Source organism: Theropithecus gelada, chromosome 13 (genome assembly GCF_003255815.1).
Source record: "Theropithecus gelada isolate Dixy chromosome 13, Tgel_1.0, whole genome shotgun sequence".
Taxonomy (NCBI): domain Eukaryota; kingdom Metazoa; phylum Chordata; class Mammalia; order Primates; family Cercopithecidae; genus Theropithecus; species Theropithecus gelada.
The window spans coordinates 66,837,855-66,850,492 of record NC_037681.1 but is presented as its reverse complement, the minus strand read 5'-3'; the positions used below and the strand labels follow the sequence as shown (position 1 = coordinate 66,850,492).

General features: G+C 45.5%; 1 protein-coding gene across 2 annotated transcripts in view; it reads right to left on the bottom strand.

The window, feature by feature from the left end:
- Positions 1 to 12,638, bottom strand: part of EPAS1 (endothelial PAS domain protein 1) — a 90,344-nt gene that overhangs the window by 17,879 nt on the left and 59,827 nt on the right. For both annotated transcript variants that reach the window (XM_025405669.1, XM_025405670.1), the window contains exons 3-6: positions 12,087 to 12,238; positions 11,591 to 11,675; positions 7,658 to 7,776; positions 7,326 to 7,531 (exon numbers count right to left, since the gene is read on the bottom strand). In XM_025405669.1, the coding sequence (XP_025261454.1) occupies positions 7,326 to 7,531; positions 7,658 to 7,776; positions 11,591 to 11,675; positions 12,087 to 12,238 (562 nt within the window). The remainder of the gene's footprint in view (positions 1 to 7,325; positions 7,532 to 7,657; positions 7,777 to 11,590; positions 11,676 to 12,086; positions 12,239 to 12,638) is intronic.

The following is a 12,638-nucleotide window of genomic DNA, read 5'->3' as shown; positions in this document are numbered from 1 at the left end:
GAACCTACTCTCCACCTTTTGAGCAATTCGATTTTCAACTCATCTGTAAAATGTTATGCACCCTCTGTCATGGAAGACCCCTCTCCCCTCAGTTCCCCATGCCTGGAAAACTCATTCTTGCTGCAGAAGCTTTATGCCTTCTCTTCTCCCCTCTTCTCCAAGCCCTGACACCTCCAGGACCAGCTCAAAGCCTCATCTTCTTCCCAGAGCCCTCTCCAGTTCCTCCAGCATGACATCTCTCATGAAGTCCTAAGGAGTATGCACAGTATTACAGAAAATTATGCATTTGTCTCCTCACATCCTAGGCTGTCAACCCCTGAACTCAGCGACCACTTTCTCCTTTTGCTTCCTCTATAATGGGTGCTTAGTAAAAACCTCAACAGCTGACCAGTAGATTGATTTTCTCTTTGAACCTACGGTACAGACAGACACCTGTCTATCCCAGCACTGCTAAGGAACCTGGGCACTAAGGATCTACTTTTCTTTCTAGAATAACGCGATTAACTGTCTCAATGTGCATGCACACACACATGCGCACATGCACACACACACACACACGCAGAACCTGTCATGATATTCTGTCTATCCTTTCTTCATTCTGTAAGGCATCTGGTTTTGAAGTGGGCAGAGAAGAGACAAGTTCTCTGCTTGGGTGAGACTTTGGAGGTTAAAGCCTTTGTCAAACAAGGAGCAGCTCAACAGGGCTGAGAGGCTTAGGTCTCAGCTGATTCAGCCCAATGGAGATTTCTCCAGTGAGATCCTAGCAGCTCATTTGTGCCAGCCAGCTAGTCTCAGAGCAGAAGGATCTGTCCCTTCACTTGACCCTGAGCAGAGAGGTCTCTGAACTCATTAGCAATGGATACATTATCTGGCAACCTGACCCTGGGGCTGGCACCCAAGTACACCTTGGCAAAGGTGGAGACGGGGGGGAACAAGGAGACAGAACAGTGCTGGTCCTACGATCAACTAGCTTCGCTGCTGGGTCAGATGACTTTCAAGCTTAGCCTGGGAACTAGAACTGCATGAGTGAGCCCTGCTGACAATGGCCTGGCCATCTACAGGCTCACCGACTTGCCAGATAAACTGCTTCTGTTCCTGGGCAGGTATAGAATTTTCTAGAGACCCTCCAAAATGAGTCTACTGGCATGCTAGGAAAGATGTCTTTCTACTCTCCGAAGGAATTAAATTTCCTTTCGAGATTACAATCTTTAAATTAAAATGTTCAAAGTAGATGTTTATTATAATCAGCCTCATAATAAAATGTTTATCTAATTAATGTATCATCCATTCAAAGGCACACAATGGGCATGTTTTGGAAGTGGACAAACAAACCTAGATTTCAGAACTGCCAGATATCTTCCCAGTAGCAGCTTTCATTTATCTTGTCAACTAAAATAAATATTTAATGTCTTTCTTCATTCCTTTAAACAGACTACTATAAAAACTGGGAAATACACCACATCCCAAACACAATTGAAGAACATTTGAGTTGTCAAACTTCACAAAGCCAGGAAACCCCAACTTAAAGCTCATGGTCATTCGCCCCCATGTGCAGGCACGTAGACGCCAGTGGGGAGGTTAATGAACCGAGCTTGTTTATAAGGTCGCTCCTACGGCACACAAGGGCCTTCCCCGCTCATTTCCCCCAGGCTCCAGACAAGCCTTCCAAGCTGGGCTGTGATAACACAGGTTCATCTGCTCTCTCCATCAGGGGCCAGGGAACTGTTTTTTTTTTTCTTTCTTTCTTTCTAATTAAGGACCCCTGACTCACTGGGAAAAAGAAAATCAGTTGGAGGTCACCCGTAAATTTAAAAGTCAACTCAGTAGGGCTGTTCTAAGAGAAGAGAGAAATGTACGAGGACTTAATTCACCAGATTTCAAACATAAGAACAGAGGATACTTTTTAATAATAAAGTCAAAAAACAGCAGACCAAGATGCAGTGAGGAGAGAGATGCAGATAGATAGGCGGCCACAAGGAGGCAGAGGAAGGATGAAAGGAAATAGGAAATACGGTTTTAAAGGGGGTTGTTAAACTCTGAAGTTGGTGTTACCCCAAGTGCATATGTGGGCCAGCTCTCTGAGCTCCAGACTTCAGAGTGAGATGTGCCTTCAAAATGTAAAATGAATGATTCATTGCCCTTTACTCTCAAAACTGTTTAGAAGCTCTATTCAAAATACACCACCTATAGCAGAGTGCTTGCAAAAAAATTATTCTCTTGGCTTCAGTGTGAGTGCTGCCACCTCAAGTGGCAGACAAAAACCACCCAAAGGCCTGAGAAGGCTCGCTCTTCTTCCCCGCTTGTAATCGCCAGCACCCATCCATGTGTGGTGCAGCGCCACAGTCCTTGACTTCAGATGCCACTGCCTGGAGTCACGCAAGATCTGGCTGCAGTTTTTACCCCGTTCCCTACACGAGTAAAGGATTTGCTAGGTAAATTAATCATGTAAGCAAGATGGTGAGAGAGTATTTAAACTGTTTAAGAGGATAAAAGTTTTAAACACTTCGTAACCACCTATTTGTTTTCCAAAGAATGTATCTGCTAATAAATACTTCAAGTCGGCTTGCTTTCCTTCCACACTCTGCCCATCGCCTCTCCTCAGCACCCCGTGATTTATCTCATTTTGGTTTCTATATGTGCTTATAAGCTTTGACACTGCATTTCCTTACTAATACCTACACTGTTCACTAACTCAGATTTCAGTGCCTTTGGTTGGTTGGTTTTAATGTATTTTCATCTAGATTTTGTTTGCTTTAAACGGTACTTAAGCTTTGTGTTTTCCTCAAATACTACATGGTTATATGAAATCTATACAACCAGCTCTGTAATTAATGGGAAATCCATTTCTATCCTGTCTGTGGAGTGTTACAGGGTACCTGTGGGGTAAGTGTATACGTAGGAAGGTTGTGTGTGTGTTTTACAACTTGTGGCTCTTTATTTATAGTTATCCTTACTGACATTATCTTTAGGATCCTCAACCTTTCCCTCACTTTTACCATTTTTACTTATTCTCAACTTCTTTGTACAAAAACAATTCACCATAAATTTATCCACAGAACTTGGAATGTAGGCATCTTGATTTATTAAACTGTAACTCCTGATATTAGTATGTCCTATGTTGCATGAATCCAATGATAAAACAGGGTTGCCCTCAAATTCTTTACCTGTAAAAATTGTATGACCCTCTTTGTTGATTTGAAATTTTTACTGTAATTTTGAAAACTTTTCCCCTCGTGACACTGCTCCTATCCACATAATTTGGTTTTATAATTTATTTCTAAGATACAGGAAGACTCCTAAAACTAACAGAATCTTAGTAGGATTATATGATAATTAGAAAGGCTTTGCTTCTATCTCCCTGATGGCTTGGCTTCCTTCACAGTTCTCTCTTTCACCACTAGATGGCACCTCCACATGAATTTAATGAACCACCCTATTTTAAAGTTAAACTACTTGGGAACAACTTTTATCTTCCTTTTGGGTAAATGGAATGTTGTATTTTGTACCATTCACTGTGGTTTCATTAAATGGCTTATGTCTCAAACTCTCAACTCCTGGAGATCAGGAATCATCTCTTTTACTTTGATGTAATGGTCTCTGGCACACAGTTACATGGCAGATGCTCAATAAATGACAGCTCGTAACTGGTTGCTCAGTATTTTGGGAAACAGAGTATAATGCCTATATCTGAGTCATTAATGAAGAAAAGATCATTAATTCCATCAATAATCAGGACATTTTTCTTTTACCCTGCTACTGAACTTGCTCCCTTGTCTAGAGCAGTTGACCATAGGTACATAAATGTGATTGACATAACTGTTATGAAATTTACTTTTTAAAGTATTTACTATTTTTAAAATAATTAATGCAAGACTTAATATGGTACTCTGATCCCTCATTAACAGGAGGACAAATGCATTTTGAACTATCTGTATTCCTTTATTCAATTTCAGATGTTTCAGAATAGGTTGTTTCAGATTCAACTGATTTGACCTGAGAGTTCAGTGTAAAATTAGAGTTGTCTTTTTCTCTTCCACTTCTCTCCCTTCTTTCCTGTCTGCTTTCATCTTTTTCTCCATGACCCTTTTTCTTTTTTTGCTTGATCGTGTCTATGGTCTCAGTATATCTAAGACAAGTGCCAAACTGCTTCAAAATTGATTTTGTGGATTCTAACTGCCCTACATTTTCTTCAGATTCTAACTTTTCTTGTAGGAAAACAATCCCCTTTGTGGGAATCACAGCCCCTTGTGCAGATGTCATTAAACCTAGTGAATTTTCTGATTAAAATGGAGAACCCCTCACACCCCATTAGGTATCATGGACAGGCATTGGTTTTTGCAGCATTTGTCTCTGAAGGGGAATTGAGGCAGAGAGTGTGTATATGTGTGCATGTGCATATGCTTCTCCCCATCCCAACACAACGAGTGAAAACAAAACGAGCTACCAAAACCAAAAAATCCCAGGCCTCATCAAAGCAATTAAGATATAACACTTAGGGATTATGGACTTAAAATAGTCACTTCATCAACTGTCTAAGCCATGTCTGTGCCCTTGTTAACTAATCTGCTAATCGGTTAAACACAACTTCTGTGTGACACAGCATTCTATGTCTTTAAATGCTTCTACATGCAGCTCTCCAGCACCACTGAATTCAGACTTGGGGCCATGTAATTAGATTTCTTGAAAGGCAAGATTTTGCTGAAAATGCAGTGTGTCCCACAGAACTTATAAGCAATATCACCCTCTACATTATGAGTCACAAAGTCCTAAATCACGAGGCTTGATACTTCCTTTAAGCCAGAAGCTACCCTGCCTACCAGCCCTGAGCCAAACTAAGAAGTCAGCAGAGCGTCTTTCCCCTTTCTATGTACATTTCCTCTCCAGCCACATTTAGACATCCAATTCCTTGTGTTTCTCCCCCTCTTCTTTTGTCCAAAGGTTAGTACCTTAAGAAAATTACCTGAAACTCATTTAAACCAAGATAATGAATAAAGGATAATGCTGAATTACCCTTTCCAGAGGATTTCTTCTCACTGTAACAAGGATCAAAATCTTAAACTGAAAAAAAACTCTTCTATTATCTAGGGATGCCAAGTTATTTTCTGGGACAGTAGGGTTTTCCGAGTGCTTATGGAGTCACGTTACGGATGTGCTTCACTCACCAGGGTGAAGCACATATCTGACTTTCATCATCCACAGCACTATATATGCTCCCAGGCTATATGGCTAGGTCAGCTTGAGCCACTTCACCTCAAAGCCAGTGACACAGGAGCTATGCACTGGGATTGTCCATGTTATCTCACAAGACTACTGAGAGGGGTGCATGAAGCTGTGTCTTCTGCCCAGAATGTTCACTTGAATACAAAGACTGCATCTGATAAATAACTTTACCTATAACATGGATTCCTACAGTGCCTGTCACTAAAAGGGCGATCTTCTTCTTGAACCACCATCATTATCACCACCACCACCACCACCACCAAGTGCAATAAATGGTGACTGTGTCGAAGTTCCAGGACGAAAGGCTTCATACATGACATTTTCTCCCTATGAGGTTAGAGCATTTCTTTCTACTTATATAACTTCCCACTAGCTGCAAAAGCTGTGAGTCTTGGCCCTACTGTGGTCAGAATTGAAGGACAGGAATGACTCAAGGATACTTTTACAAAAGTTCTGAAATTATGCCACAAGTGGTGGCCAACTCTAAGAAGGGGCGACCAACCAACACCAGACCAGTCTGGAATCAGAGGAGAGAAACCCCATCCTGGAGAGAAGGGTCCCTCCCATGAAGAAACCAGATGCCCTTGGGATGTCCAGCTGATAAGAGAAAAGTGGATAGGCCTGGGGGAGGCTGAGCAGGAGCTTTTTTCCTGGGGTTCCGTGGTTTCCTGCTGGCTAAGACAAGGCAGATTCTTGCTGATCTGGGGGTCAGATTCTTCCTCTTCCTGCCCCCCAGCCACTAACTGCCTTCAGAAGTGATTTCAGCTCCTTGAGTTTAGTGGAAGATTTTGCTTTGGAGGAGGCCAAGGACAGGAAGTAAGATATAAGCAATAACAAGAAGCCTCACATGTGTTGTGGTGTCTTGACTTCTCAAAGTGCTTGCACAGCCATTATCTCATTTTACAACAATCCCATGAGACAGGTTGAGAAAGTGTTATCTCTATTTTGGAGAAGGGGAAACTGAGATCTCAGGGTTTCCTGAGGAGAAACCCTAGAAGATGAGAAAAGAGTGACAAAGAGCTGCCACAGGAACTATCACCCTGGGACACATGGCGGCTCTAGATGCTGCAGAAAGCTGAGGTCGGGCGGGGAGATCTCTGCCAGGAAGGGCACATCCAGGGTGTGCTGCTCAGCAAGCCTCAGTGGCACTTACTCAAGCCAGGCCTACCCTAGGCCCAGTCTTCTGCATTTCCTGCCCTCCCTAGGGCCGGGCATTGCTCCGGGCATCGGTTCTCCCCATCTTCCTCCTACTTCCCATCATCAGGCTCCACAGTCCCAGAGGCAGGGCTGGTGGGGGAGTTAGGAGCTATAGGGTGTCTAAATACTCCCTCCTATGACAACTCCAGCCTCTTCCCCACCTGCTTCAATCTTCTAAATGAGCTAAGAACCCGAGATGGCATGACTTACATAAGCAGTCTTAGGCATTCTTTCAACAACTCTAATAAAGGTGATAATAAGAGCTAACACTGAACATTTATTACTAAATTTGAACCTAGGCCATCTAGACCTGAAGCCCATGCTCTTAATCACTACTGTGACTGCCAAGAGACACTGGGCCTGACACTGGGGGTTTAGCGTCCAGCTTAGCTACCTTCATCTTAGCCTTCAAAATGGCTGAACAACGGCCAGAATGGAGTTGCATGCAGGAAGGAATAAGGCAGAGGGAAAGGCTCAGTCAGTAATGGAAGAGGGTCAGTCTCCAGGGCAGAAGCTGATGCTCCTTACTGGCCTCTAAAGCAGGAGTACAGATGGAAGTCTCTAGACTCTTCTCTTTCTCCTGGGTCAGAAGACCACCTTGAGAATTTCCTCAGGAGCCTGATACATGTATGGAGAAATATGTTCACACCACAATGATGAGAAGAGTTGCATACCAGGAAAGCTCTGCAGATGGACCCTGTAACTCTGTCCATGGGAGACCACCAAATACACTACCAGGAACCTCTGAGGGGCACTGATGCAATGAAACAGTGGCACAGGTCCATGAACATGGCACCCGGCAATACCACATCTATGTCTAGTTCCGTACCTTTAATACAGGCACAACTCCCCCCACACACAGGTAAGACCCATCTCTGCCCACAGCATACACACTTATGGCCCCCTACCTGTCATCACAGTAGGTGAACTTCATGTCCATGCTGTGGCGGCTCAGGAAGGTCTTGCTGTCCAGGGGAATGTCCATGTGGGATGGGTGCTGGATCGGTTCACACATGATGATGAGGCAGGACAGCAGGGGCTCCTTGTAGCCACACAGACTATTGTGAGGAGGGCAGTTGTTGTAGACTTTCACTTGGCCCGTGCAGTGCAAGACCTGAGATAGGCATGGAAGGATCAGACATGGGGCCGAGTGCTGGGGGTGGGGGTAGGGTCTTAGGCATCCCCCACACTGCCATCGCCTTACGCCTGGGACTCCAACCCAGGCCTGATGTTGCCCTACCTTCCAGGTGGCTGACTTGAGGTTGACAGTACGGCCTCTGTTGGTGACCGTGCACTTCATCCTCATGAAGAAGTCCCGCTCTGTGGACATGTCTTTGCTTTTTTTCCCAAAACCAGAGCCTGAATGTGGAAGGATGGGAAGAACCAGCTGAAGTTAGTTTTGTATGGATATTCATGAGAGGGGCCCAGCTGCAGTTTTTCTTGGCAGCCTATTGTTTGTATTTTCCAAATATCTGCTCTCTTAGCACCTGTAGTCTGCCATCAACACTGAGCTGCATCATGGCCTGTGGACTAATGGTTCCCACTCTCCAGCTTATCTCCTCCACTGGAGCATTAACTCCCACAAGGTAGGAGCTGCTGCATCATTTGATTTCCCATTGCTTCTGAAACATGGTCAGTGGTGCCTTCAGAGCAACACTTCAGAGACAATGAGTGCATATCAGCCACTAACTCAGCAACCCTTTTCTGGGGCAAGGACCAGGTCCTTGCAGAAATTCCAAGGGACAATCTGGGTGAGGCCACAGTTACCCCAAGAGTGTAAGCCTCACAGGTTAGAAATGTCTCTCAGACACTCCCGTCTTTCCTTTATATAACCTGTCTCTCAGGAGGAATTTAACCCCTCCCGTACTCCATTTGCAAAATGCAATAGCTGTGTTCAGTATACCATGCCATTAGCTTTCTCCCTGAAGTGACATATGTATTAAGGCTCTAGAGAGACCTCTGGTAGGAATCTCCTTACAGTGGATTTGGTGAGCAAGTCTACTTTACAGATTAACTCAACCTGGATCATATCCTCTCTTTCAGCAAGAATTAAATAAATCACCAAGACCAGCAATATAGCTTCCTTCCTTATAGTTGCCAAACAGCCTACCCATTCAGAACCATTTTCCACTTTTTGTAAAACAAAGTAATGAATAGAGTGCCAGCTGAATCCCACTTGTCTATGTCCAAATCCTGCCTACACCACCATCTCTGGTTCCTACTTTCAAAGATATAATCCTGCCCCTACCCAGCATCATAGAACAATCTGGAGCCTTGTTTCAAATAGTCACACTCCTTCCTCCAGGAACAGTCACCAGCCCCTGCACTTAAACTTCCAGAGGACCTTGACTTGACTGACATATTCCTGAACAGTTATGTGTCAAAGGAATTGTGGCACCCTTGAACAAAACTTCAACACCCTTAGGGGACCCCACTCAGTAAGAGACTGAATGGTGAATTTTTTTAAAAAAAGGAGAGAACATTCCTTCATCACGATTATAAAACCATTTCTCCCACACCAAATTATGATTCTTGCCATTTTAATTTTCAGAGGTGGGGTTAGCATACAATGAGATATACCTGTATCTTGGGATCTGGCCCCACCACCAGGACCAGACCAGTTGTTGGGTATGAGGGGGCTGGAGGGATTCATTTGTGGCTGTTGCTTGGGTATTACTGAGGCCTTTTAACTTGCTAACCTCTAGATTCTCCCCATGTTGACACTGGATCTTTCTTTTTTTTGAAATGGAGTCTCGCTCTGTCGCCAGGCTGGAGTTCAGTGGCATGATCTTGGCTCACTGCAACCTCTGCCTCCTGGGTTCAAGTGATTCTCCTGCCTCCACCTCCCAAGTAGCTGGGATTACAGGCATGCGCCACCACACCTAGCTAATTTTTCTATTTTTAGTAGAGACAGGGTTTCACCATGTTGGCCAGGATGGTCTCGATCTCTTGATCTCGTGATCCACCCACCTCAGCCTCCCAAAATCCTGGGATTACAGGCGTGAGCCACCATGCCCGGCCTTGATCATTCTTTCTAAACACTGCTCCACACAGATCACTCCACCCCTGCACAAAAACCTTCAATAGTTCCCCATTGTCTATGGAATAAAGTTCAAGGCCCTCCCCCTGGCCTTCAAAACCTTCCGCAATCTGCCTCATGGCTTTGTTTTCCTCTAGGAACTCACACTAACCCTTTAGGTCTACATTATGAGTCCATCCACAGGCTAGTACCTTCAGTGAAGACTTGCTGATTCATGAGTTTGATCCCAAGTCCTCAATATGCAGATCAAGAGATCTAAAGTTCTACTCAGATAATTAGAGGTCACTTGGCTGTGAATCATGGCACTTGAGAACTGAAAGGTCGTCGCCTTTGCCTAGTCCAATACCAGCAATTTGAAAAGACAGACTCTGAGGAACAGAGAAGTAGGGTACTTGCTTCTGGTCACAGACTCAAACTCAAGACTATGGTCAGTGGTTGAACTGAGACTAAGAACCCAAAGGCCCAAGGGTTTCTGGAGTGGAGAAGAAATCAATCTTTGGTTTCCTCAGGCTTTCTCAGGCTTTAAGCACCTACCCATTCAGAACATGAATCTCTTTTTAGAGAAATTTAGAAAGTGTGGTAGCCCTTTCCCCATAGAACCAGACAAGACATTGAGCAGCCGATGGGGTGCTCTCTGCCAGTGTACTCTAGGACCCAGGTGGCCTAAGGCCTGCAGATGAGAGAGCAGAGGAGCTGGGTGAGGGAGCTGTGGCAGTGGTAGAAGAGGAGGTGGTTGTAATTCTGTACTTTGCAGGCTCAGTCTGTAACAGGGTGGAGGTGAGCCAATGAAGTATCTGCTTTTGCAGCATGTGTGGTAATAAGAGCCAAACCTTGTAGGCTTAGCCTCACTGCCTCTGTTATTCAGGTTGGACGAGCATAAGCCCCATGGCAGTGACAGGTGATATTATTAAAGAGGACATCTAGACATGCACAGAATCTGCCCAGACCAGTGACAGAATCTCAGGTTTGGAAGGGACCTTGACAGTCATTAAGCCCCACTTCTGCCCAAAGCTTCAGTCCTCTTAACAATGTCCCTATTCATGCCTTTGTTGAATGGCCACAGTTACGAGAGAGGAAGCTCCACTACCACTGCAACGTGCTTTCTGCCTGTGTGGGTCCTCTCATCCACTGGCACCTGCTGGGTATCCCCATGGGTAAGGTCCTGTACGCTAGATCTTTTTAAATCTCTTCTCCGTCAAAACCTACTTGACCTATGTCTCATCAGGGTACCATTTCCTGTGGTAGCTCATCTCCAAAAGTAGCTCCAACAAGCCATGCCTTTTGACACTCATGGCTTTGTGTAGTTTCCTCCCACAATGAGCCAGGGCTGTCCTGTAACATGCTCTAACCAACAACATGGGGCAGAAGTGATGCTCTGCTAATTTGAGGACAAAACCTTGGGAAGGCCTGGCAACTTCCACCTTAGTGCTTCTGGGAGCCCTGAGCTGCCACATGTCTGGCTACCCTAGAGACACCGTATGCAGAGGGAGAGTCTCTGAGACTCCATGGAGTGAGAGAACAGTCCCACTGTCCCAGCATGCCAGCTGAATCCAGGGTTCCAGCCACCTGCCACAAGGTCCCAGACATGTGTGAGCTATCCTGATCACCCCAGCCTAGTCTGGCCCCCAGATGACTGCAGCCCCGCTGACATCACATGGAGTATAAGACCCACCCACTGAACCCACAGAACGCTGGGAGATAATCATCAAAGCCCTATGTTTTAGGTGGTTTGTTCCACAGCCATAGAGAACTACAGTAGTTCCTATAAGCACTTTGGCACAGACTGGTTTCTCACTGGTTTGGGTGGTGTCATTTGGCAGAGATGCTTGACTCTTGGGTGATGAAACCTCCTAGAGACAGTGTCCTAACCCAAAGGAGTCCCCTAGTAGTGGGACACCAGGCACCATGCGGGGCCAGCAGGAGATACTTCTGAGTACCGGGTCCTCTCAATGCCCCAATCTCATCTCACAGGCTACACACTTAAATGGAGGGCCAGCCTAGCTAAATTTTTTAAGGACATCCATTTTTCCTGCATTGCAAGGCCATGAGCTATCTCCCTTATACTTGTAGACAAAGGGGAGGCAGATTCCCACCCAGTGGGGGCAAGAAGGAAATAAACACAATTAAGGATACCATTTTTGAGACTCAGGTTCTCACGAATCTCCTCGTGGTCGCAGGGATGAGTGAAGTCAAAGATACTATGTCCTGTTAGCTCCACCTGTTTCAAAAACAAGGTTAGGCATCATTATTCCTAACAGTGAAGTAAAAGACTCCAAGAGGAAGCTGAGCCACCTTCCAGATTTGGAGGCAGGGAGGAGATTGAATTGGGTTTTCTCATAATCCCAGTCCAGTTCAGGTCCACAGACAGAAAGATGTAATGGGGGATTACTGATGACAGAGTCTATTAATGAGTCAGTAGAGAGCTGTCTGCCAGGATGGACATAAGCAAAGCCAAACCCAATGCTTGGGGGTGGGACTGTGGCCTGAGGCATGTGGCCTGAGGTCAGCGAGGGTCACAGGGGCCATTTACAGGGAAAGGTCAAGTGGGATTGTGGCTAGCACCTTCTACTCATTTCTACCCCCAAATGGAAACATTTCTTCTTTTGAAAGAGATAGAGGAGGGTGTCACCTGTGTAAGTCCCATGAACTTGCTGATGTTTTCTGACAGAAAGATCATGTCGCCATCTTGGGTCACCACGGCAATGAAACCCTCCAAGGCTTTCAGGTACAAGTTGTCCATCTGCTGGTCAGCTTCAGCTTCAGACTCATTTTCAGAGCAAACTGGAAAGAGAGGGGGGTGGGACAGTTACATGAATGTGGAGTGAAAACAGATGTGACTGGCACAGATAGGCATTTGCCAGGGATGGCGCAAAGGCATCGGGTAGACTCTTCTGGAAACGCGCACTGCCGACCATCTGAATGTCTGCCCCAGCCTGGCAGCAGGCACTGGATGAGCACCACTGCTACAGAGGACACCCTGACAGGGGCTGTGAGGACGGTGTGCTTGTTGTGACAACAGTACTTCTGGCACTAGTAACGGGAGCAGTAGGAGCTGCTGTGTGAGTGGTTCGGGGTGGAAGTTTTCCCAGGCTGCCCCCAGCAACCACCTGTACAGCCTGTAGACTCGGCTCTTGTCCCAGACCAAAAACACCTCTTGGGCCCCAGGTCTTTGGTGGTTATA